Below are 25985 nucleotides of genomic sequence, written 5' to 3'. Positions count from 1 at the left end.
TTCGATTCCTATTCGTAGTTTAGTAAGATTTATCGTTTAGATTCTATTTCCACTGTTTGTAATCCGTTTTTATCCATGCCAGGCTAAAAACTCAGATTTCAGTTTCGCAAGACGTAACCTTTTCGTATGATTAATCATTAACACTATGTTTGACTATGATTACTGTTTAGTTTGATCAATTCTGTGTTAAATTGAGTGCTTGATTTTGATTTCAATTTCTGTTGGCCACTTAAATTGTTTGTGAATCATTCTAGTCATCTAATTGTTTAGATCCGTAATTGTCTAGATTAATTAGTAAAAAGTGACATATATTAGATTAATTATGCATTTAGGGTTAACTCTAATATGAAATGATCAAAAAAGTTTTAACGCCTCTGAGCTTATGAGAGGTATTGAACTTTACTGGGAATTACATTGTGTCTAATGCAACTTTTCTTTGTTAGTCAAGAGCTTGTTTGGTTAATTTAGTAAAAAGTTAGATTTAATTCAAAGAGCTTATTTTGATTAAATGATTTTTTTGTAATAAAGGTCATTAGAGTTTGTTAATGAACCTTAGTATCAGTTTAAACAAGTGCATAGTTAAATATTGTGTTGAAGGTTAATTATATGATTAGGGGAGTCACTGCGAAACTGGAATTGCATTCTCTTAATTGAATTTTCATCACTTTAAATTTAGTCATTTTCTTGTCATTTTCAATTTCTATTCGTTTAATTTTCAGAAATAAAACCCCCTTTTTATGTTTATTGCATTCATCAAGAATTAGTTCATACCTTACGCAAAGAGGTGTAAATGTTAGGACGTGTCCCTGAGGATCCGACCGTGCTTACCTGTACTACCTGTTAGTGCAATAAAGCAGTTTATTTTATATTTTTATTTGTTAAATCGTTTATGACAGTTGCCTTAACAAATTGGCGCCGTTGTCGGGGACACGAAAAAACACTAATAGTTTTATGCCAAGATATTCACGTATAGGTAATCTGATTTTTGATCCAAAGATTGAGAAGACTGATAGGAAGCTAAAGAAGGAGGCAAAACTTAGAAAGCAACAAACAGGAACCCCAACCTCACCCATACCACAAGGTACTCCCTTGTGGAACGAACTTGAACCCTCATTTCAACCTTTTCCAAAAGCACCACCTACCTCACCCGTTAACAGTCCGATCAAAACATACTCATCATCATCTTCAGAAAAACCCGAACTCACAGATTCTTCTAAAACTGAAACAGGGTCCACCATGAGCAAAAACGGAGATGAAGCTGAAAAAACTCTCCGTGAGTGGGCAACATAAAAGGTTACCCAATAGCCCTTGTGTATTACCTTTCCAGAAGCTCGAAATTTTGTGCTCAAATCTAGTTTAATCCATCTGCTGCCCCCGTTTTGAGGCCTTGAGAGTGAAGATCCTCATAAATTTCTCAAGGAATTCCATGTTGTCTGCTCTGGAATGAAACCCCATGGAGTTACTGAAGACCAGATCAAACTCAGGGAGTTTCCCTTCTCAGTTCAAGATGCAACAAAGGAGTGGTTATATGACCTTCCATCTGGTTCAATAACAAGCTGGAATGAACTCGCCAAACTCTTCCTAGAAAAATATTTTCCTGAGGTGAAAGTGTCAAATCTACGCAGAGAGATTTTGGGTATAAAGCAAGGCAAAAGAGAAGCTCTCCACACTTATTGGGAGCGATTCAAGAAGTTGTTAGTCCGATGCCCACAACATGGCATTAGTGATTATTAGTTATATCAGTGTTTCTGCGAAGGATTGATACCTATGGAGAGGCGACTAATAAATGCATCTAGTGGAGGGTCACTTTCAGACATGACACCAATAGAGATCAGGGCGTTAATAGATAAGTTGGCCAATGAATCAAAACATTCAGCAACTAAGGAAGAGTGGTACCCAGACCGTCCAAGAGGAGTCAAGGAGATGAGCAACGCCCACCTGGAATCCCAGATTTCAGAATTGACTAAAGCTATCCTTTTGTTAACAAAAGAAAAAGGTATAGAGCCAAAGGTCAAACCTTGCAGGATCTGCTGCAAAACCGGGCACCCAACTGATATGTGCCCAATACTTCAAGAAGATAATAAATCTGTGCACGCTATGGGAGGATTTCAGCAAATGCCATTTGATCAACATCGCAATAACCAAGCTTGGGGAGGGCCTCAAAATAACAATTTCCAGCCAAGACCTCAATAGAACTTTCAGCAAAGAAACCAATATCAAGCTCTACCCGGGTTTCAACAATCTTTTCAGCAAAATCAGCATCAGAGTAATTTTCAGCAACCACTTGTTCAGTCACAAGCTAGTAGCTCCAGCATGTCTTTGGAAGACATAGTTAAAAGTCTTGCTACCGGTACCCAAGCTTTCTAGAGTGAAACAAAGTCCAACATCAAAAATATGGAGCAGTAGGTATCACAACTCGCGAACTCCATGAGCAAACTAGAAGCACAAACCCAAGGAAAATTCCCATCTTAGACTAAGAAAAACCCGAAGCACAATGCTTGTGCTGTCACCCTCAGAAGCGGTAAAAACTACAAAGGACCAAATCAGCAAGAAGATGAGGAAGAAGAGATCGTGGTTGAGCAAGAATCTGAGGCAACTGAAGAGGTGCAGAAAAAAATTGTGACATCCACAAAATCACGGTCAGAAAAGACCGGTTTAATTTATGCTTTTAAAATGATTTCAGAATAATCCTTTGATTTAAAGAGTTGCGGAATTTGTTCCCAAAACAAAATATGATAAAATAAGATTTACCAAAGCATTTCTTAAAGAAATGTATTTTTCATTATATGACAATACTCGGGATGTCATGTTCCGATAAACAAACCAAAAGCATAAACATTTCAATACAGACCTTACAACAGTTATTTACAACAACAAGTCTATAATCCAAAAATAACTTGACAAGTCATCCAACTTATGCTCTGACGCCACTACCTGTAATACAAAGAAACCGAGTGGGTCAGACTTGGGAGCCTGGTGAGCATATAGGGTTTTCAATCCACAATAAATAATTATATTTAATTCCACCAACGAACAATAACCCAATTACCCATTCCCGTTATTCTCACTTTATGTCCCTAAGACAACTAACATAAGGGACCTAGTTTAAGAATATTTCTTCGGGGCGACAACACATGCTTCGGGGGTTCCTCAGCAATATAAGTCAAATAAGGCAACCATGAGGGGGATGGAGTACAGCGAATGAACACCCAAGTTCATTAACACCTACAGGTGGCGAGCCTGCTAGCGTTCCACAGGACTGTCTAGAAAAGTCTGTGGTCGTCATCTAAACTCCGCTAGATGACTAAATCAAAAACATCGAGGCCTCTCATCTTTTTATCACAAGACAACTATCTACCCATGTTCTACCCAACATTTTAGTAGATAAAATATACATTTTTATACATAGTTTAAAACCTGTATAGTATGTTCATTCAAAACACATTCCAGATAAAAGATAAGACACATACCCATAACACGTATTTCATAGAGAATAAATCATATCCATGAGATAGAAGAAAGTGAATATACATCCACACATATAACAACAAAATATACACATAACACGTATTTCGTATAAAATACTTCATAATTATGCGTTAGAAGAAAGTAATTACACACTCACTTGATCAGAAGATGATCAGACAGCACTACGGCTTGTAGAAGTAGTATTCTTTGGTAGATCTGGAAGATCTTCATAAAAACCGGACTCCTCGCGGGCAGAGGTTCGGCTCGGAAACTCTTTTCTTCTCGGGATCTTCGGGCTTCGGGACTTGATTCAGGTCTCGGGATGATACCGGGGATTCGGGATATTTCTTGCATGTAAATCGAGGTAAAACAGGAGAGAGAGGAGAGAAAATAGCAACCCTAAACGGCTGGCCCTTCAAATCTATTTATAGGGCAAAATCTGTCATTGCCACGTCGTGACACCTTTTTCCATGTCGTGGGCTTGATCGTCACTGCATGCGTCATCGCAAGTTGTGTCTGGGGGACTCCCGGAGGTGTCAAAAGACCTGCCACGTCGTGGCACTGCTTGCCACGTCGTGGTCTCTGACACAGCTTTGGGGTTCGCGCCTCGAACTTCAGAAATTCATAACTTTCGCATACGAACTCCGTTTTCGACGTTCTTTATATTGACGCAAAGGTGAGATTATGCTCTACAACTCTCGTTTAGACTCCGTTGGCTAATTTTGACTTTATTTTTAATATATTATAAATATATTACTTATATATTATTTTTAGTAGGCCGAGACAGGAAAACTCCGTTCGAAATTCATAACTCCTTCATCTGAACTCCGTTTTCGTCTGTCTTTTTATCGTTGGACTACTATTGACGAGATATTCGACTCTCGTTTAGATTGTTTCGGTTAAGAATCACTCGATCTCATATTTGAGTATTCGGGCTGCATACCACTAAGTCGAAACTTCAGAAAATCATAACTTCGTCATACGAAGTCAGATTTGGGAGTTCTTTTTATGCACGCTCTCAGTTTAACGAACCCTACGACTTTAGTTTAGATCACTAAGGCTAGATATATCTCTATCTTAAATTCATATTTTACGTCATTCGGCGTCGTGCCGGTTCTGTCGCGAAACTTCGATAGGTCATAACTTCTTCGTTATAACTCAGATTTCGGCATTCCTTATATCTCCGGAATCCTTGTTTCGACCACTACAACCTTATGAAAAGTTATCGGGCTTATCTCACACTTTAATTTTGACGCTTATTTTATTCTTAATTCAATTAAGCCACACAGCTAAACATAAAACACGTAATACTCAAATATTTCATCATTAATACTTCAAAAGAATTACAAAGGTTAATCTAGACTATTACATCAACAATAATGCCTAGCCTGGAAACGCGGGCGTTACAAAAATGGATCTGCTGAAGCTGAAGTGAAAACTACCCCTCCTTCTTTTCCCTCAAGACTGAAAAACACGAAAAAAGAAAAGGAAGATAAAGAGATTATGGATTTCTTCAGAAAGGTTGAGGTAAATATTCCCCTTCTCGATGAAATTAAACAACTACCCCGATATGCTAAATTTTTAAAAAAGTTATGTACTTCAAAAAGAAAATTAAAAGGAAACGAAACAGTTAAAGTAAGCGAGAATGTTTCAGCTGTTTTACAAAAAAGGCTACCCCGAAAGTGTAAGGATCAAGGAGTATTTATTGTTACTTGGAAGTTGGGGAACCTTTCAGTGCCACGAGCTATGTTGGACTTAGGAGCTTCTATAAATGTTTTGCCATATTCACTTTTCAAAACTATCAGGGTAGGGCCTTTAAAAAGAACAGGAGTCATCATTCATTTAGCTGATCGTTCTTTGGTGCACCCAAAAGGAGTGTTGGAAGACGTTTTGGTTCAAGTGAATGAACTCATATTCCCAGCTGATTTCTATGTTTTGGATATGGGAGATGACCACTCACCAAAATCAGGTTCCATTCGTTTGGGGAGACCATTTTTAAAAACTGCCAGAACCAAAATTGATGTTTATGATGATACCCTTTTAATGGAATTTGATGGTGAAGTTATCAACTTCAATATCTATGATGCCATGCATTATCCTGATGATGTTTCAGCCCTCAATTTTATTGATGTTATTAAACCACTAACTGCAGAATATTTTGCGATTGCTAACCGTGAGTCACTAGAATTAGTGCTCCATAGAAATTTGTCTATTAATGCAGCTCAGGTTATACCAAAAAATTATGTGGTTGATAGAGAAGTTCAAGAGATGGTAGCTCATATGGATCAGCAGAGAAAGTTGAGGTATGGTACCCAAACTCTTAAATTACCAATTTCTAACTCCAAGCTTTTTCCTTCTGTAGTGCAAGCTACCATCTTGGAGCTGAAGACACTTCCAGAACACCTGAAAAATGCATATCTTGGAGAAAAAGAAACATTACCAGTTATCATATCCAACAAGCTATTAGAAAAAGAAGAGTTAGAGCTGATCAGAATTCTGAAGGAGTATAAAACCACAATTGGGTGGACTATTGCAGACATCAAAGGACTCAACCCATCTCTTTTCATGCACAAAATTTTAATGGAAGATGATTATAAGCCATCGCGAGAAGCCCAACACAAACTAAACCCACCAATGATGGAGGTGGTTAAAAAGAAGTTATGAAGTTACTGAATGTTGGGATGATATACCTAATTTCTAACGGCAAGTGCGTCAGCCCAGTTCAAGTTGTTCCCAAGAAGGCTGGGGTGACAGTGGTAGAGAACAAAGAAGGAGAGCTGGTTCTAACTCGGGTTCAGAACGGATGACGCATGTGTATTGACTACAAAAAATTAAACGCAGCCACCCGAAAAGATCATTTTCCGCTCCTATTCATAGATCAGATGTTAGAGAGGCTTGCTGGAAAATCCCACTACTGCTACTTAGATGGATTTTCAGGTTTCCATCAGATTCCAGTTGCTCCAGAAGACCAGGAGAAAACGACTTTCACCTGCCCTTTCGGGACATTCGCGTATAGGCGTATGCCCTTTGGACTCTGCAATGCACCCGCTACCTTTAGAAGGTGTATGGTTAGTATCTTTTCTGAGTATGTCGAAAATATCATAGAAGTCTTTATGGATAATTTTACTGTCTATGGAGACTCCTTTGATATTTGTTTGAAAAGCCTTACCAAAATTTTACAAAGATGTATAGTGTGACATCCCCATTTTCATGGCCAGAAAAGACCAATTTTGTTTATGCTTTATAAAAATTAGAGTAATTCTTTTAATAAAAAATGTTGCGGAATTTATTCCCAGTAAAACATGATAAATACGTTATCAAGGCATTTATGAGGAAATGTATTTTTTGTTCATTTTAAAACATTTGGGATGTCATCGTCAATACAGAAACATAAGCATAAACAGAACTTACTTTCATTTACAGTAGTGATCTACATCTCTTTAATCTCTCAGTGTAATGTGACTTCATATCAACACCTGTGATATAAATAAACTGAGTGGGTCAGGTTGGGAAACCTGGTGAGTACATAGGGTTTTCAACCCATAATAATATAATTATTATGTTTAATCATCAAACAGTTAACCCAATTACATATCCCCATTATCTTCTTTAATCTTAAGGATCTACCCTAAGAATCAGCTATTTCTCGTTCATTCATTCCAAAGGATTTTCCTAAGGAATAGGTACGAAGTCCATCGTTGTCAATGACACAGCTGTTAAGCACAGCTGCTAGTTCTATCACTTAGGCACACCTGCCATAGTTGTGACATTCTATATGAGGCGCTTCTGCCGGTATTGTCCTTTAGACGCTACTGTCAAGGTTATAATGTTCTTTATTAGGCGCAGCTGCTGATATTATCCTTAGAGTGCAACTGCTAGGATGTTTATCGTAGATCAACAACATCTACAGGTTGTGGCGCAGTTGCCAGTGCTCATCTATGGGGAACTAGGTCCATTGTTGCCAATGTTCACCTATAGGGCACTAGGTCCATACCACTAATATTCCTCTATTTCAGCTTTCACCCCTCTTCCTTCATCTACCCATGTTTTACCCAACATATTTTGTAGATATAAAAATACGTATACAGTTTAAAACATTTAAAACATGTATAAAAATCTCTCACCTAGCATAGACAGCAAGTATTCAGACAATATGCACACATAGCATGTAATTTATATTAAGTACTTCATATCTATGTGTAAGATGAAAGTAACTATGCACTCACTTGAGAAGGTGGTGACTCGGCACTCGGACAACACTTCGTTACTCTTAACACAAATTTCCTCGGACAAAATCTAGTATCATTACCACTAGAGTTTAGTCTAATATTTACCGAGACTAATTAATAGTCTAGATATTATTACTATTATATAAGCGTTAAACGATACTTATATAACCCATAATAATAGCCCAAGTACTTATTATAAGGTCCTAATAATATTACTATATTGAAACATAAGCTATACTAAAGATAGGATAGGCGTAGCTCACTTACAGCGGGTTTTCTCGAAAACCGGGCTTCACTGGAGCAGCGTTTCCGAGCCGAAAGGCTCTTTTCTCGGGGATTTGGGGGCCTCGAGGCTTCCTTCGGGTGCTAGGGGGTTTACCTAGGCTTTTAGGGGGATTAGGGAGCTTAGAGAGAGAGAGAGAGAGAGAGAGAGAGAGAGAGAGAGAGTGTGTAGCGAGAGAAAGAAGGTTTGAGAGGTGTGAAGAGATGGCAAGACTCGACACCTCTATTTATAGGGTGAATTCCTGATGGACTTGCTGAGTAGGAGGACCTACTCACCGAGTTGGGGCATGTGATAGCCTTCTGGTGGTGCCACGTGTACAATTTTGGTGGTGCCACGTCACCCCCTATCGCGTATCAGCCTTTAAGCTTAGAAAAATCATAACTCTCATATACGAGCTCCGTTTTCGACATTCTTTTTTTCAACGCGTAGGTAAAATCAAGATCTACAACTTTCATTTAGACTCTGTCGGCTAATTCTCGACCGATCTTAAATTTAACAGTAGGAGGCGTTTAGACTGTTAAATGACCGCGAAAAATTCGTAACTCCTTCATACGGACTCCGTTTTTGTCTATATTTTTACCATTGAGTTCCTATTAATGAGATATTCAACTCTCATTTTGGTCGCATAAGCCAAAAACCACTCGAACTAAAATTCGAGTTTCGGGCCGTGCACTGCTAAGCCGAATTTTAGAAAAATCATAACTTCCTCATACGAAGTCAGATTTGGGCGTTCTTTTTATGGATGCTCTCGGTTTAACGTATACTACAACTTTGGTTTAGATTGCTAAGGCTAAAAGTCACTCCATCTAATTAATACATTAAATTCATTATTATTCTAATTTTAATGTTAGTTCTTTATTTTCAAACCATATTTTTCTAAATATTCAAAAAGTTTAAATATAATACCTAAATAAAAAACACAAAAGTAACAGAAGATAGATAAAGACTACTTTTTATAATAATATTTTTTTTTAAAAAAATGATAGATTTAAAATTATTTAAAATATTAAATTTTCAAAAGAGATAGATTTAACATTATTTTCAATATAACTTTCAAAAGGTTTGAAAGTTATTTAAAAGTAATAAATGTTTAAATATACTGTTAACTACAAACCATACATCGAAATGAAAAATTTACTTACAACTTATGAATATACTTCATTAAAATGTCATAATCATAAAATATGTCTATATAAACTCATTTGCCATTCATAATTAAAAATAAGTATAAATCAAGAAATAAGTTTATTTTTATTTTCATATACAACACATAGGTAACAGTTATTGAGATGATGTAATTTTAATATTTATATATGTTATCTTTTATTTAAAATAATTATAACAAATTAGAGTTATTAATTCAATTTTTTTTAATAACAATATATATACTTATATCTGCAAACGGATATTTCTGTGACACATCAAAATTCAATGACCTAATGTTGGTGCATTGAATTGATTGAACCCATCCCACGCGGCATGAAAGTGTAATTTACTCCATATATAAAGATGAGGTGGGGCGTAGTTGATTTATCATTTGGACTTTGGACCACTCGCAAGTCACAACCTTTTCTTCTCCAAAGTCCCAACTTAGAACCCCGTAATAATGGGGTCACTGGGTGGTGGTGGCTTTGGCCATAATGGAATTTGGGGAATGCGCCCTTTTGATTCTCAAAATGGAGACAAAGGAAGAAGGAAATCACCCAAATCATCAGGATCATCTCCGGCTTCCCCAGAAGCCGGTGGTCGTTTCCCTGTGAAACAAGCAGCGACGGCCGCTGCTCTTGCCCTAACCGGTGACACTATTGCTCAGGTTCGCGAGAGATGGGTCAAAAATAAAGCTCTCCAAAATCAACATCCTTCCGATTCTCATGAGGTCAGTCACCTTTAATTAATTCATTTCCCCCTCTTTTTATTCCAAATGCTAGCTACTTTTTGGAGGAAATATTGAATACAGCCGAGGGTAATAGCTACAATTCATTAGTTCAATAACAACATACTTACTTCCATTCATTTGTTTATCTCAACATTCTATTTTCGTTTCTTCCTGAGATTTGTGCATTTACAAAGTGAAGCAATTTTGATTATAAGATTTGAAATTACTACACAATCTATTAGGATTTGACATGGAGTCTCATGGACCATAATTGGCTTCGAGCTCTCAGAATGGCGTCTTATGGGTTCCTTCTTTATGGACCTGGCTCTTATGTCTGGTACCAGTATCTTGATCGTTGCATGCCAAAACAAACAGCACAGAATGTAGTAATAAAGGTAAAAAAAAAAAAAACAAATTGAGTTCCCTTATTACTAGAAACAGCAACCTCCTTTCACTTTCATTGATAAATTTGATATTTATTTTCCTATTCATATGCACAGGTAGTATTGAACCAAATTGTGCTTGGTCCATGTGTAATTGCTGTTGTGTTTGCATGGAATAATCTGTGGCTAGGGAAACTTGCAGAGCTTCCAAATAAGTATCAGAAAGACGCTCTTAAAACATTACTTTTTGGTAACCCCTCTTTCTTTTTGACTTAATGTGGAAAGCCTCCTTTTCCCACTTTCTCCAGCAAGTCATTTTTTTTTTCTGCATTATGTCAAAAAGAAACACCCATACATATCTTATTGGATTAAGTCATGTCCCCATTAAGTCCTTTTAAGTCAAACAGGAACAACACATCAGCATTCTTTCTTTCAGGTTACTCATAATATATGCAAATTTTAAATCTGCTCTAATTTATTTGCAGGATTCAGATTCTGGATTCCTGTTAGCGTGATTAATTTCTGGTATCTTTCTCTCTTTGTTTCTTGTTATTTATGCAAATTCCCCTGTCTGCAACATTTCTTAAGCCATATCTGTCACATTAAATGAAATATTAACCCAATTATATCTTTGCTATAATCGGGTAGTTTTTTGAAAATACAATGTTGTAATAGGAAGAAACAAAAGTAAGATTCTATATAAAGAAATAAATGAAAGTAGGTTGCTATTTCATGTACTAAAACCCTTGATTTGGCATATGTTGCAGGGCAATTCCTCTTCAAGCTCGTGTAGCTTTCATGTCCATGAATTCCATATTCTGGAATTTCTACTTGTCTTCGACTATGAGCAAGTGAACTTCTGCCCCTTTTATTTTATTTTTTATTTTTTTTTTTAATTTCCCTTGGAGATATGTTTTTTGTAAGCACATGATTGTGCCATTTTTGAAGCAAGGTAACTTTGATATTCTGGATAGTTTTTTATTCGGTGTTGGACTTCACTTCATTGCCTTTTTTTTTTTTTGTCTTGCTTTTGTAGTTGTAAAAAATATCGAAAAATAACTTGTATCAAATTTCTTTGCTGAATTGTATCCAAATGTTTTAGCTGCTTTTCTTTTGGTGAGAATACATAAGTGAAGTATGAGTGGGGCCCATACTTGCATTATAGGTGTGTGTTCCTTCAAAAAATTAGGTTTTGAGTATTTTTGACGAAGGTATTGTTTTATTTGGGTGTGAGTGTTTATGCAATAGTAATTGTAAGCTTTTGAAAGGTTTAAAATGACATAAAACATGCAATTCTTTCTCATGTTTGTTTGTTTGTTTGTTTTTTTTTTTTTTTTTTTTTTGTATATATATTTTTATATTTTTAATTTCCTTTAAGGGAATGAAATGATATATGTTATAATTATAAATTATTTTTAATGGCATAATCTTCGATAAATATTAATCCTTTAAAAAATTTCAAAACTTTATTTAAATAACTTTTTTTTTTTTAATTTTTAAAAAATAAATAAAAACATTATTTATTATAATTGTATTTTAGGATATCATGGTTTCCAATGTTTTTTTTATTATTATTTTTTAAAATTTTTATATCATAGATAATTATCTTTTAACTATTTGCAAACACATGCTATGTACTTTGATCAGATTGAAAATATGTTTATATGCAACTTATTTAGGAATTTATCTTTTATTTAATTAAACTTATTTTTGCAAAATGATATTTTTTTAACTATCCAATTTATTTAATTTTAGTTTTCTATTCATTTTATTACATCGTTTATTCCATTTTGGTATCCATTTCATTCCTTTATGTTTTTATTTCAATCATATCAAACTTGGTGTTCTTTTTCTCTTAAATTGCCAAAACAAATGTTTTGATTTGTGCGTGTTTGAGTATTTGAAATGCTACCAACTTGTTCTTGATATTTTCTAAATTACTCAATCCATCGTATGTTTTCTACATCACGAATGCATATAATTCTGTAAAGAGTAATTTTTTTTAGAACAACAAATCTAATCCATACCTAATTTCATCCCCAACATGACTTGAACTCTTGACTTCAAAAGAGGAAGAACACTACCTGATACAATTAGAGCATCTCCAACCTATTCCTATTTTTCATTATTTCCCCAATTTCTTTCCCAATTCCTCTCCAATTCTATCTCATTTATTCCTCCATTTTGGGTGAAATGAATAGTCATATTTAGTGTTATACTATTTATATCCCTCAAAATGATTTCCCCCAAAATGAGGATGAACTTTGACTTGTCGATTTTAGTCCATCTTTTTTTATATATTTGTACAATTCTGGTTTTTTATCTACTAATTATAATTTAAATGTAATATTTAATATTTATAATATTGTGTTATAAATTAAATTATATTAATTAATTATAAATATAAAATTTGTTTTTTTTATTAAATTCATGTTAAAATTAAAATACATATTGAAATTTTAAAACACGAAAACGTATTTTACAAAACTTATAGTTAAGTGTTATAAATATAATCTTATTTATTTAATATTATTGTAATGAAAAAATATAGATTATATATTTGTTAAAACCAAATTAATAAAAGAGGTGTTTTTGATAATTTATATAAGTTAAAAGAATGAAATATACTTTTTGGGGTAAAAATGGGGTAAAAAATAAAATAGGGTTGAAAATGAAACATTATGTACCCTATTTTTTATTCTATTTTTGGGGAAAAAATGGAAGTGGGTTGGACTTTAGAGATGGTCTTAGGCTAGAAACCTATTGTCATTAATTTCATTTATTAAATATATTTTTTTTAAAGTTTTATAGTTTCATTTGTTTTTTTTATGAATTTTCAATGGATATGAGTAATCTATTTGTAAATATACGATATGTTTTATTATATAAAATCTAAAAGTAATAATTAAAATAACCATTATGAATTAATAATGTATATTAAATTAATAATAACCGAATTATAATGTGTTTATTATTAATATGAAAAACTAGGTTATAACTCATAGAAACAACTGTAGTTAAAATTATTATATTGATAAAAAAAATTAATAACTGTCAAAAATAATGCAACATACTGTCAAAAAAAAAAACTAGGGTTTATCATGTATTTGATATGAAATTTAAATGAAGAATAAGGTAAAAATTTATCTCTGGTTTTGAGATATAGTAAAATCTTAGAGATTTTTAAAAGATAGGTATCATATATTTCAAAAACGATATTAGAATATGATTTAAAATAAAAAAATTGAATCGACGTTGATATGTTATCAATAAAAACCGAAAATTTGAAAAATCATAGAAAATGTCACGTGTCAAAGAGACATGCTAACAGAAACATGTGACATTTTTATGTTTCGTTTATTAGGATACTAGTTTATAACCCGTGTACTACACGGTTGATAAATTAAAATAACATAATAAGTGGAATAGAGATTATTTATAATTGATTATTTCACGTAATTAATTACCAAACATTTTGAATTTCAAAATTTCTATTAATAATGCTAATTCGAAGGGACTTAAAAGAAGATTTAAATTTAAATATAAAATCCTAGAAAAAGATATATGTAATTTTTAGAAAGTAAGAAAAAAAATTATAAATTATAAAAATTTCAAGTAATAAGTTTAAGATTCAGAGAGATTTAGAGGTAGAGGTAGATAAACCAAACAATCAATTCAAATTATATAATATTGAATATGATTCAAAATTTCAAATAAAAATTTAGTCTAAAACACAGGTCAAACAGATCAAATTTTTTAAAACCCACTTTACTTAAGTTTTGGTGACATCCATTTCGATTATCGTATTAACGATAGTGTTTGTAATCAGAACTAATACGTCAAACAATGTTGGAGAGTCTATTTTAATCAATTTTAAATATGTATCCGTTTTAAACTTATAGCAATTTTAGTGCATTTCATATTTTTCTAATTTAACACATTTTGTAACCCATTACCATGTGGCAATTTTACCCCCCCCCCCCCCCCCCCCCCCCCCCTAAAAACGGCATCACATATTTCATATAAAAACCATTTCGTTGATCGATTAAAACAAAAATGGAATATTGTTTCATGCATGTGCATTTAACCTTTTTTTTAACACAACGTGATTATTCTTAAGAGAAAAATATCGGTGGATGCTAATAGAATCACATAGATTCTATAGAACAAACACGACATTATAATTAAGCAAGAATCTCTCAATTAAGTGGGAATGGCATAGAATCAAAGTTCAAATCAACCACAAAAGAATGAAGGCATATATACTTGGAAGAGGTAACACTCCTTCAAGCAGATCTTATATAAACCTTTAATAGGAAAATATAAGATTTACATGTCTCGAACATAATGAGCAACCACAACAACATCAATACTCAACAATCTTTGCGACTTGCCAACGATGCATATGCATGGTACAACAACGAGGATAGGGACTCATTTTTGGACATTATATCTCCACCATCGCGTCCTTTTCCTCATATCTTGGTTACTATTCTTCTCTAACATATCCTTATAGAAATATTTTAGTGAAATGAGTATCTCGTTTTTTCTTTCTTTCTTGTGGAAATATATTATTTGGGTGAACATGATTCAAATTTTGACACCTTTAGGTTATTATTAGCAAATCCCAAACATTTGTGTATAAATTATTTTAGCATGTCACTTTTAAATTAACCGAATTATGTATGCATAAATATTTCATTTTGCAGAATGAAAGAGTTGGTATTGATCCGTGGCTATGGTCACTTGACGATAGAATCTTCACTTTACCTTCCTCCATAATGAGGTGATCCCCTTTCTTATAGTCTCCCATATTCATCTTTTAATGACTTTTTCCCTTTTCTTACTCTTGATATGGAAATATAGTGAATTCATATTTATATTTAGATTGTTTTACTTAAAAAGTTATATGATTATCATAGTAATATAGTTTTTGTAATCGTATTTAACATACATATTGTTGAATGCAAAAAATTTCAGTTTCCCACAACCTCGAATGCATCTTGTGGTGTTGCAAAACAATTTGGCAAACCACACGAATTTGAGGTCAAGACAAATGGATCGATCACGAACACGAACACAAACACAAACACGTGATTCAAACAATCAAACAAAAGCTTTAGAGAAGCTTAGGAAAGAGATTTACAATCCTGTTCCAAAGAAGATTATACAAAGGTTGGGTAGGTTTTACTCACAAAAGGATGGTGGAAATACCATAAAAGAAGTACATGAAGATGATGATGATGATGATGATAAAAGGTGTGTCATATGCTTAGAAGACTTAGAAGCAAAACAAGTGGTGATGGTGACACCATGTAATCATACGTTTCATGAGCAGTGTATCTTGCCTTGGGTGAGAACCCATGGTAGATGCCCAGTTTGCAGGTTTACTTTTTTGTGAAAGGACTAGATAATAGAATTTACAATTATACCATTGTACTTTGAAAAGTCTACACAATTATAGAATTATACTCAAAATTTTCTTTCTTTGAACCCAAATAACGTTGTACTTTTAGTTTTTTTCTTATTAAGACAATATAATGTTGAAATAACTACCAATCATAGCAGTGAAAATTCCTTTATATTTGGATGAAATTGCTATAAATTATTCAAATAATAAGAGGAAACGAAAGCAAAATGTTATAATAAACAAATCAATGAAAGTAAAGTACACTAACTACTACTTCTTGAAAAGAATACACTAAACCTACAACCTCATCTATGTAAAAGAATGTGCATAGACACAAAATATGCAATTATTTGATCAAAAAAAAGAATAATAATAATTAGTACTACTTTTAAAAAATGAAATTATTTTAAGGATAACGGGACCCGTAATTTTCATCTTCAGATAAAGCGGGAGAGTCAGTAGCTTCAGCCAGACTTTGAAGCATTAAAATAACTTCGTTGGTGTCATCAAGATAATATTTTGCTTTACTTGGTTTTTGTCCAACCGTGCATGCAAAAACCACAGTATTAACAGAAATTATATTTCTTGAAATTGCATTCCCGATTATTTCAAACATATCTTCATCAGATCGATCATCACCCACACAAAGCACAAAATCAGCTTGTTTCCCATTTTCAGCCATTGATGTGAAGATCTTTTCTGCAACAAGACCTTTACTTGCTTCCTGCAACAAAAACAAAAAGATCAATATTCAATACACTTTCAAGATTATAACAAAGTGAATAAGGACAAAGGACATGCCTGAGGTTTGACTTCCACAATATATTGACCACTTTTAACAGCAACAGGTTCATTTGCTAAGACACTTTCAAGATGATCAAGCATCTCTTTTGCTTGAGCAAATCCAAACCCTGGATCTGCATCTCTATATTGCCAAACTAAAGCACTTTCTTTAGTTTCTATAGAAGATCCATCAGTTGATTCTGTATATAGTTTCATCACAGGTTTAGCCATATCCATCCATCCAAAATCACTACTCTGACCACACGTCTCCCACTCAACATCTTGACACCACCTGAAAAAACCAAACCGCAGGGGTATTTACGTCCTTTTCACAGAAAAAAGCTACAGATAAAAATTAAAATACACAAGAGATAATACTAACCTTATGAAGTAGCCATGTTCAGCTGCAATTCCAAGCTTCCTACATGGAGAAAAAGCCCTACTTAAACTCTCCCTACCTCTTCCACTAACAATAAAAACCGTATTATTCAGATCACCAGAAAGTGTATTCAGAAGTGAAATAACTTCTCTACTTGGTGTCTTAATGATGGAATTTTGAGGCATTACAGTTCCATCATAATCCAAAAAAATCGCCCTGCGTTTAGCCTTTAAGTAATCTGATACAATATCATCAATCGAAAGCTTCCGAAAATTCGGATCAAGACTCACAACTCTAAACCCAAACCCTAAACCGATTCCCCAACATCTTTTCCTAAAATGATCTGCACAACTTCTTTCCATATCTTGCAAGAAGCTTCTAGACCAATAAGCCACATCATGTGTACTCACATAACGATAATGCTTCTCATGTCTCATTTGTTTCTCAGGTTCTCCCATTGATATAGCTTCGTTCATTGCTTCAGCAGTTGCTTCAACATTCCATGGATTGATACGAATTGCACCACTTAAAGAAGGAGAACACCCAACAAATTCCGATACCACTAACATGCTTTTCTTGGGACCGGAATCGGAATCGGAATTGGGAATTCCCTCTCGGCATACGATGTATTCATATGGAGTTAAATTCATTCCATCTCTTACAGCCGTCACCACAACACATTCAGCTATGCTGTAATAAGCAACCCTTTCATTAACTGACATTGGTTTGTCTATATAAATAATTGGTTGATACCCAGGTTTACCGAATTCTTCATTTATACGTTTACAACTTTCTTGAATTTCAGCTTGAATTTCTTCCAAATCTATACCACCTTTACCTCTAGCTGGATTTGCAATTTGGATAAGAACAACTATTCCTTGCCAAGATGGATGTAGTTTCAGCATTTGTTCCATTGCTAAAAGCTTCAGATTGATGCCTTTGAAGATGTCCATGTCATCAACTCCAAGCAACACGGTTTTTCCTTCAAATTGTTGCTTGAGTTCCTTGGTTCTTAATTCTTTATCAGCAAGTTTCATCACAGATTCTATCTGTCCCATGTGGATTCCAACTGGCATTATCTTGATTCCGACTGTTCGTCCGTAGTAATCTAATCCTATATACCCTCTTTTGGATTGGTATTCCAATCCGAACATTCGGCTACAACAGGAAAGGAAATGACGGGCGTAATCGAAGGTGTGGAATCCGATTAGGTCAGAATTGAGTAAAGCTTTTAGGATTTCTTCTCTAACAGGAAGTGTTCTGTAAATTTCGGAAGAAGGGAATGGGCTATGGATGAAGAATCCCATTCTTAAACGATTAAATCGTCTTCTCAAGAAAGTAGGCAACACCATTAGATGATAATCATGTATCCAAACAAAATCATCTTCGGGATTTATGACTTCGATTACTTTCTGGGAAAACAATTTGTTTGCAGAGACGTAGGCTTCCCACATAGATCGATCAAATCTACCTCCATGATCAGCTGAAATTGGTAACATGTAGTGAAAGAGAGGCCACAACTGTTTCTTGCAAAAACCAGTGTAGAACTTTTCGATGAGGCTAGGTGGAAGAAAAGTTGGGACGCAACTGAATCTTTCCAACAAGAGTTGAGCAACATCATCTTGTTCAATTCCATCAACATCGACATTTAAGGAGCCAACATATAGAACTTCCATGTCATCAGGAAAACCATCTTTGAGTCGCAAAAGGAGAGAGTCGTCATCCCAAGTAAAACTCCAGCTTTTATTATCAGGTCTTCTTTTGGCTTTCAGAGGCAATTGATTTGCAACTATAATGATTCTATCCATAGAAAGTGAAGAAGCGTTATCAGATGCAACACTACTTGCTGGCTCATCGTCAAATTCGTTGATACTTCCGGGAACAGTCATTATCCTTGGCATCTTTCGCTTGTCCCTCTCTCGCCCCATTACAGGGAAATTCCCAGAAGCCAATTCTAGAAGATTAGTATATGATCTCGATTGCATCTTTATCTTTTTCTATCTTTATTAATTTCCAACCTAAAAACAAAAAATTCTTGGAAGCCTCCCAAAAGGGTAAATTCCGATTATTATCTGCCAGGAAAAAGCAAACCTCGCTTTACATTTAAACAAATGAATTCACATTGTTAGGAAAACAGTTACATGCAATCGACATTATACAATGCAGTAAGTTTTTGATAAAACAAACACGTAACTGATTAGATCAAATTCAAATAAATGACTACCATCTCGACTACAAAAAACGAACTAAATCAACAAGATCTTAGATCATACAAACTCCAAAATGACAATTAACACTATCTCGATGCGAAATCATTTCAAATCAATCAGATTAAATTGGGTTATGAAACTTACATGCACTAATTTGAGAAGTTTCCGACACTTTATATCATATGATAGTCAAGAATAAATTTGAGATCGAAGATCAATGTTGTGTTTGAGAGAAGTTTGAAGGTGACAGAATTTCTAGGGTTCGTTCATTTATCGTTGTAGTTTCAAAAATAGTAATAACAGTAATACCCTGTATATGATGTACATTAAATACATATAAACAAAGACATGGATAAGGTCCCTCACTTTTGTCGTTATGAAAATATATTAATTTAAAGTTATGTCTTAAAATAGCATTATGATGATTAGTACGAACAAAAAGGATAAACAAAAATCCATTTTAGAGTTTTGTACTAAGGCATAATACTTTTTTTAAAATATTTACAAATGTGTGGTAGTTCCAAACATAATTACCAAAAAATGGTATTTTGGTATTTATCACTACTTACTAATTTAAATTAAATGGGATATATAGAAGGAAGGTGACTTTTTATATTTCATTACTTTTACTTACAATTTAAACTATTTTTACAATAAAAAATATTCTATAGATAATATCTATCCACCATAACTTTTATAGAATTTATATTGTAAAATTAAAATTAAAAGAAATGATCATATTTTTATTATATCAGAATTTATTTATTTATTTTATTATTATTTTTGTTTAAATAGTTCTTAATAGAGAATGTTTGCTCAAGTGATTAATAAAATCACTTAAAGTTGTTCAAAGCAATTTTAAGCTAAATTATCAAGTCATAAATATTGCAGATGTTATTTTTTCTTAATCATTCTACATTAACGGTTGTTTAATTCTTGACAAAAACATCTAATTTTATTTTTTTTTTTCCAAACTTTTATGAATAAAAGCATACACAAAAAAGTAACAAAACTAAAAACAGCCATCAAAGGTCATAGATACAAGTATAACTTGCATAAATCTATCAAACACCACTAAAAAAAACTCTAATAAATCCTACTCGATCAACCACAATTACACATCAACACACCGTTTTCTAAGTCTAAAAGGACATGTTTTTTTATTATGACTGCTTTCCCACCCAGACCTTCCTATACGGGGGAGTATATCCTAACTTATCAAGTATTTTAACTCTTACGGTAGGAACACTAATAGATGATTGTTTCTTTATAAGGTGTTCAAGAAAAGTTTCTTAAGCGATCAAGTTTGCATCTAAATTTGGATGGTCTTGAGTAATTCTATATTGGTAACAAGTATGTGGACCAATGTATTGTGTTATTTCAAAATAACCACTGCATTGACGTTTACATGCACACAGTTGCCACTTACAACCTGTTTGTGTACATAACTTACATCTTACCTTCCAAATTGTTGGGCATGTTTCAACCACTTCATATTGTTGATGCTTCTTAATCGTATAAAGTTTGATAGCTCTGATAAGTTCATCCTTATTTTTAAAAGGATTTTCTCCCAACTCTTGAGTTAAATCATTTTTATTTTCAGAGTGTGATACCATCCAATTGTCAACATTAGCCATCTCAAAATCATCTCCTCACGATTGCATTTCTTCCATTCTCAATTTCACATTCATCTCCACTTTCATCTCTTTTTCATTGTCTGTGGCAAACCCACTATTCATTCCATTGTTGTCTATAAATCGATGTCACGATATGAATTTGGTTGATCTGGTCATTGAATTGTGTTCCATAACCTTGATAGCTTTACTTGGTGGCTTGTTGTAGGTTATATCTATTTCCCATCACAATTTTTACCATCATGATAACACAACAATGTAACAAATTTTGATGGCATATTGATGACACTCTATAAACAACAAAACATGAAGAAAATTTGTATAATATAACACATTAATACAAAACATATTGCTTTGGTTATAAAACCTATAAACATATAGAAAAGAAAACACTCCATGATGTTTTGTATTGGTTATAAAACCTGTAAACATATACAAAAGAATCAGTGTATGTTAGCACAAGATTAAATTACTATACAAACATATAATGGAATTAAAAGTGACACTTGCATCTGTAACAATGAATCATTATCAAATTAATTTATATACTAACAATTGTAGACTAAAAAAACCAATGCACAATCTTTCGTAACAAAACTCATTGGCGAAAGACAACTTAACAAAGAAGCCACAAAAAATTACTTACCTACGACCTCCTCATGAACAACACAATTCTAAGAACTTTCGACAATGGAAAAGGGGTTTGTAGACAATTATGATGAGGTCAGAGAGACTCGTTATCGCTGGTGGTTCTCATAATAGCAGCGCACGGAGGATGGAAACGTGAGAGAATGCATGAATATTGATCGCGTGAAGGTAACGAATAGAAAAATTGGTTTTATTACTATTTTTTTCAAATACAATTACTTAATAAATAAGTTTTAAACTACCCATATCTAGTAAATATTTTTTCCAACTGTTATGTTTTTGTAAAAAACTTATCCATTTTACAGAAGAACGTTGTAATTACCTGTTGTATAAAATTGAATCGTCATGAGTGAAACTATCATATATGAACAACAAAAGAAAATTTAGTAATATCCGTTTACCCGCGCGAAGCGACGGGTGCAAATATTTTTTTTTTTCAAAAGTTAGGTTGTAGAGGTGATTAATATTTTTGCGTCAATCATGTTTACTACATCTAAACAATTATCAATAAAAGTCATACTAAAAATATAAAATTAGGAACAATAAAAAATGAAAAGTTAAAATTGTTTTCAAATATGTACGAGCATATTATTGATTGTTACATTATTAATTGTTTAAATAAATTCCGGTCAACATTCAAAATATCAGTAAAAACAACAAAAATTAGTTATCTAGTGTAGCAAATTTACTATTTTTAAATTTAAATAAATATGATTACATGAAATATAAATACAATAATGATATAAGTACATTAATTGTAAGATGGACAATTAAATATCTAATATTGATTAACGGAACTATTTTTGCCCAAATATGTACACAAAATCTTTTAGGAGAATCCTTGGACCATTAATTGTTCCAAAATTGATTTCTAGTGATTAGGGAATAGTTTCCTTTTTATAGTTGTTTTCCTTTGAGAGATGTATTTTCCTTTCAAGATTACTTTTCTTTCGAAGAACAATGAATACGCGTAATCATATGTGGTGGTGTGGTTATAGATGATGCACAGAATAATAGGATACCGGATTGATTTTTCAAAAATAAATTATTTAATTTTTTTTTCAATGACAGACATATAAGCATTTTTTCAATGTAATATAACAAATCGGTTATTTTAACATTTAAAATAAGAGAATCATATAAAAATGAAAAAAAAAAAAACAATAAATTTATTATATTGAAATATTGAATGATGAACCTATGCTGTCAAAGAAAGTACCTTTTTGGGCATAAAGTTAATCAAAATTTATAATAAATAAATTTTAGTAACGAATGCTACTTAAAATTGACTCATTTAAAAAAATTGTATAAATATATTATGAATCTATGAGACTTGAGATAATTAACTTAAATTTAAATTTCAATATACTAAAACAAAACAAAAAAAAGATATTTATAAAAAATATCATTATTATTATTATTATTATTATTATTATTACTTTTTTGAGAAAAAGAGGCAATTATTTCATTCAAAATAAAAAGAACAAAAAAACGAATACCAGTGTAGAAATCATAGCCAAATTAAATAAAAATTTGTAATTTGATGACTTTGTTTAATTCTCTCAAAGGGCTAAATAATGACTTGTTCTTTGTTCTTCAAACCAAGCCCAACATGAAACCCTTTTAAAAAGAAGTTTTTGCTCTCCGCTTAATATTCTTACTAACTATTAATATTGTAAAACAGAAAAACCTCATCTTACTTTTATTTTTCTTGTTATTTCATTGTACTTATATTTCTTCTTTGTACTTGGTATAACATCCTACTTCTATTGATGTGCATTGTATAGTATTCTACTTTTAGTTCAACAACAAAGAACCATTGCTAAAATATAGCACCAAGTTCTATAATTTATTTTTTTTATAAATTTTATTAGAAACAACATCATGTGCTATAAAGTGTTTAAGAAGCAATGCCATGTGCTAAAATAACTTAATTATATTTATGACTGATCCTTGATAATAAGATAAATGTTTTGTAAACAGCACCAGGTTTAAACATCAAAGTAATGCCTTATAATAAGAAAAATATTGAAAATATGGTGTAAGAATTAGGTACGGTTTTCAAAGAAGAATGCCATATTTAAATAATAACTTAAAGTACGATGTTAGATCACCCTGGTGCTACTGCTACTATTGAATCGAAATTTTCAAAAAAAAAAGTGACCTTTTCTAATGCCTTACTAAGAATCTTGAAAACAGAAGTCTTTTGTCTATTCAACAATTGCCAAATCCTTTTGGGTGTCAACTGATTAGTTGATCTCCATGTAACACTTGATGTTATCATTCACAAGCTGCAAAAACAACATACAAGAGAGACTAAATGTGATTGTAATCATTGTACCACAACCATTTCCTTATTCAACAATGACAACCAAGTTTTAATTTAGAAAATACCCAAGGCCAATTGCCCAATTGTTTTAAGAAACAGTTGAGGGCATAATGGGGAAAATATTTTGAGACCAATGCCCAAGATGTATTCTTGGGCATTGAGAAGTGTATTGGAAGAGGACCCAATTTGATAAAGTGGATATGGCGCTTGAGAAGTGTTGTAAAATATAAAAACCCCAAAATCCGAAAAAACCTTAATAATAAAAAAAAAAAAAGCAAACTATATGATTAACCACATACTCTGACCTTTTGATAGCTTAGCCACTTGTGGAATTGGACCAAGAGGCAAGTCTCACAACACAAAAATAAAGTTTAAAGCTCACACCAATAATAGTGACCTACTTTTAAGGGTAAAAAACCAAGAAGAAGTGAGATTTATTTCTCAATCGGCCTAATATGGCCAATCAAGGGCATTCCCTGACATGAATTATCTTAACTGCAATGAATCCACACTACCTCGCCTTTGTAGTATATGTCCTGTGTGCATCTTGAATCTTGACCATGCTGAATTTAAAGTCAAATCCCTGCAACCATTATGTAATTTATTGATCACATAGTAAGTACCAATTTCAACCAAGAACGTTTTTTATTCAAAAATCAAAATAAAACAAAGAAACAACCAGCTTATTGTAAATTCATAAATGTTAACAAAGAATCCCACCTAGGGCAGTGCTACAATTTGCATACAGACTTAATGAGAGACAAAAGAAACAGGCCCTAAAATTTTCTATTGCAAATTTGGTTTTTATATATGCTTCTTGTGCAGTTGATGGTAACTGCATTAAGTAATGTAACTATTTAGCCGTTGAGAGTATAGCCGATTTTTGCAATTTTGATCCCAAAATTAGTCAACTATCTTGAACAACAGAACAAGAACATTACAAAAACCCTAGATAAGGACTAAATTTGGAAAAAAATAAAAATAAAAAGAAGATATAGAAGTAAATAAAGATAAGCATTTGAGATAAATTCAAATTTTATCTTATCTACCATCCAACATAGAACAACAGAATACATAAAAACTACAGCCAACACATACACAAGTCGAAATATATTATACAATTTAATAAAAAAACAAAAGTATATTTATTTTTTTCAAACACTACAATTTATTAGTCATAATAAGCTCATGAAATATGAAGCTTACACACATCGAGATTCCCCAAAAATGACACATTCCTTTTCTTCGACTGCTCCAAAGCTTTGATAGTTAATTGTTTGTTATCATCGAATTCTTGATGCTTGTCCTTCTCAAAGCTAATGCAATTAAGAGGAATCAAAGTTGAAATAACATCACCCGTTAGAGCCTAAATATCAAATCACAAAAAGAGAAGATGAACTGATCCAATTTCATGGAATAGAACACACCCACAAAAAATTACCCACATACCTAGGATTTATTCTTGTTTTCTTGTTTTTATAGTGTCTTTTTGATCTGAATTAAAGCCAAAAGGGAATATTTTCCAAAGTTTGATGGAGTAATAGGTATAAATCCCCAAAACAATTATGATTGAAAAAATAGAAAAAGAAACTAACCTTGTTAGGGTTTTAATCCTTCACGATTGATGAGATATGAGATCCACTCATGTTTGCATCTTCAGAAAGATAAAAGAAAAAAGAAACAGGGAGTAAGAGGAGATAGTATAGGTTGTCGCAATGCCTGTGATTACAAACCAAAAAGGGCAACTGTACCTGGTGGTGGTGATGTTGTGTAGTGATGCTGGCAATGAAAAATGATACAAAATTGCAGATGGTGAAGAGAGGTCAACCGTATGTGATTGGGGAAGGATGGAGGAGATCATCCAGCAGAATTTTAGAAGCAATAATCATTCGTAAATGCATACCTGCGTTTCCCAGTTTAAGAGTAGAAATATAGCAATAGAAAACATCGAACTTATGGTATGTAGATGAAATTAGGGTTTTCCACGTTTAGATACAAGGAGAAGGAACCACCGTCAGTTACAATCAAAGGAGACTGCGCATACGTTTTCATTATGCTTAATAGATTGTACATGATGTTATAATAGGTATACCTCTTAATTTTCAAGAAACTGGCAATATACTTAATAATTATTGTATGGATGTATGAATGATTGTGAGCCAATCATTTTACTTATTTTAAGAAAGTGATTAATACATACTATTAAATTAAAGATAATTGAAAAAATACCATCTAATTTCATTCTAAGGGTATTTTAGTCAGTTAACATAAATTTAAAAAAAGAAAATTACAGATTTTAGGAAATAATTAATTCTCTAAGCTTTAAAAATATGATTTTTTGGATTATAAATAT

General features: G+C 32.7%; 4 protein-coding genes across 5 annotated transcripts; 3 read left to right on the top strand and 1 right to left on the bottom strand.

Annotated features, from left to right (window-relative positions):
• Positions 1-4971: 4971 nt before the first annotated feature.
• On the top strand, positions 4972-6132 carry LOC111886209 (uncharacterized). The gene has a single exon (XM_023882440.1). The coding sequence runs from the start codon at positions 4972-4974 to the stop codon at positions 6130-6132; it is 1161 nt and encodes a 386-aa protein (XP_023738208.1).
• A 3380-nt stretch (positions 6133-9512) lies between these two features.
• LOC111886217 (uncharacterized) lies at positions 9513-11346 on the top strand. The gene is made up of 5 exons (XM_023882451.2): positions 9513-9856; positions 10099-10251; positions 10357-10489; positions 10725-10764; positions 11007-11346. The coding sequence occupies exons 1-5, from the start codon at positions 9587-9589 to the stop codon at positions 11092-11094; spliced, it is 684 nt and encodes a 227-aa protein (XP_023738219.1). The 5' UTR covers positions 9513-9586; the 3' UTR covers positions 11095-11346.
• A 3197-nt stretch (positions 11347-14543) lies between these two features.
• On the top strand, positions 14544-15741 carry LOC111886218 (uncharacterized). Its single transcript, XM_023882452.3, has 3 exons — positions 14544-14724; positions 14949-15025; positions 15220-15741. Exons 1-3 carry the CDS (start codon positions 14587-14589, stop codon positions 15638-15640), a joined length of 636 nt encoding a protein of 211 aa, XP_023738220.1. The 5' UTR covers positions 14544-14586; the 3' UTR covers positions 15641-15741.
• Positions 15742-15868: 127 nt separating this feature from the next.
• LOC111886216 (probable alpha,alpha-trehalose-phosphate synthase [UDP-forming] 7) lies at positions 15869-19304 on the bottom strand. Of its 2 annotated transcripts, XM_052770399.1 has the most exons (4): positions 19166-19304; positions 16815-18883; positions 16447-16724; positions 15869-16369 (listed from the first exon to the last, which is right to left on the bottom strand). In XM_052770399.1, the coding sequence occupies exons 2-4, from the start codon at positions 18794-18796 to the stop codon at positions 16056-16058; spliced, it is 2574 nt and encodes an 857-aa protein (XP_052626359.1). In that variant the 5' UTR covers positions 18797-18883; positions 19166-19304; the 3' UTR covers positions 15869-16055. The 2 variants fall into 2 exon arrangements, with proteins under 2 accessions (XP_052626359.1, XP_052626360.1); XM_052770400.1 differs by having other exon boundaries at positions 16815-19304.
• Positions 19305-25985: the final 6681 nt, after the last annotated feature.

This window comes from Lactuca sativa, chromosome 4, assembly GCF_002870075.4.
Source record: "Lactuca sativa cultivar Salinas chromosome 4, Lsat_Salinas_v11, whole genome shotgun sequence".
Lineage (NCBI taxonomy): Eukaryota > Viridiplantae > Streptophyta > Magnoliopsida > Asterales > Asteraceae > Lactuca > Lactuca sativa.
This window is presented reverse-complemented; position numbering and strand designations above follow the sequence as displayed.

What these genes read in the sequence shown, in the direction of transcription:
- LOC111886216 (XM_052770400.1), bottom strand. Translation starts at nt 18,796, where the DNA reads ATGCAATCGAGATCATATACTAATCTTCTAGAATTGGCTTCTGGGAAT. An exon ending in GAACATGGCTACTTCATAAG is followed by an intron (nt 16,725 to 16,814) that starts GTTAGTATTATC and finishes TGGTTTTTTCAG; the next exon opens with GTGGTGTCAAGATGTTGAGT. An exon ending in GGAAGTCAAACCTCAGGCAT is followed by an intron (nt 16,370 to 16,446) that starts GTCCTTTGTCCT and finishes TGTTGCAGGAAG; the next exon opens with CAAGTAAAGGTCTTGTTGCA.
- LOC111886217 (XM_023882451.2), top strand. Translation starts at nt 9,587, where the DNA reads ATGGGGTCACTGGGTGGTGGTGGCTTTGGCCATAATGGAATTTGGGGA. An exon ending in TCTTAAAACATTACTTTTTG is followed by an intron (nt 10,490 to 10,724) that starts GTAACCCCTCTT and finishes ATTTATTTGCAG; the next exon opens with GATTCAGATTCTGGATTCCT. An exon ending in GTTAGCGTGATTAATTTCTG is followed by an intron (nt 10,765 to 11,006) that starts GTATCTTTCTCT and finishes CATATGTTGCAG; the next exon opens with GGCAATTCCTCTTCAAGCTC.
- LOC111886218 (XM_023882452.3), top strand. Translation starts at nt 14,587, where the DNA reads ATGAGCAACCACAACAACATCAATACTCAACAATCTTTGCGACTTGCC. An exon ending in GTCCTTTTCCTCATATCTTG is followed by an intron (nt 14,725 to 14,948) that starts GTTACTATTCTT and finishes TTCATTTTGCAG; the next exon opens with AATGAAAGAGTTGGTATTGA. An exon ending in TTACCTTCCTCCATAATGAG is followed by an intron (nt 15,026 to 15,219) that starts GTGATCCCCTTT and finishes AAAAAATTTCAG; the next exon opens with TTTCCCACAACCTCGAATGC.
- LOC111886209 (XM_023882440.1), top strand. Translation starts at nt 4,972, where the DNA reads ATGGATTTCTTCAGAAAGGTTGAGGTAAATATTCCCCTTCTCGATGAA.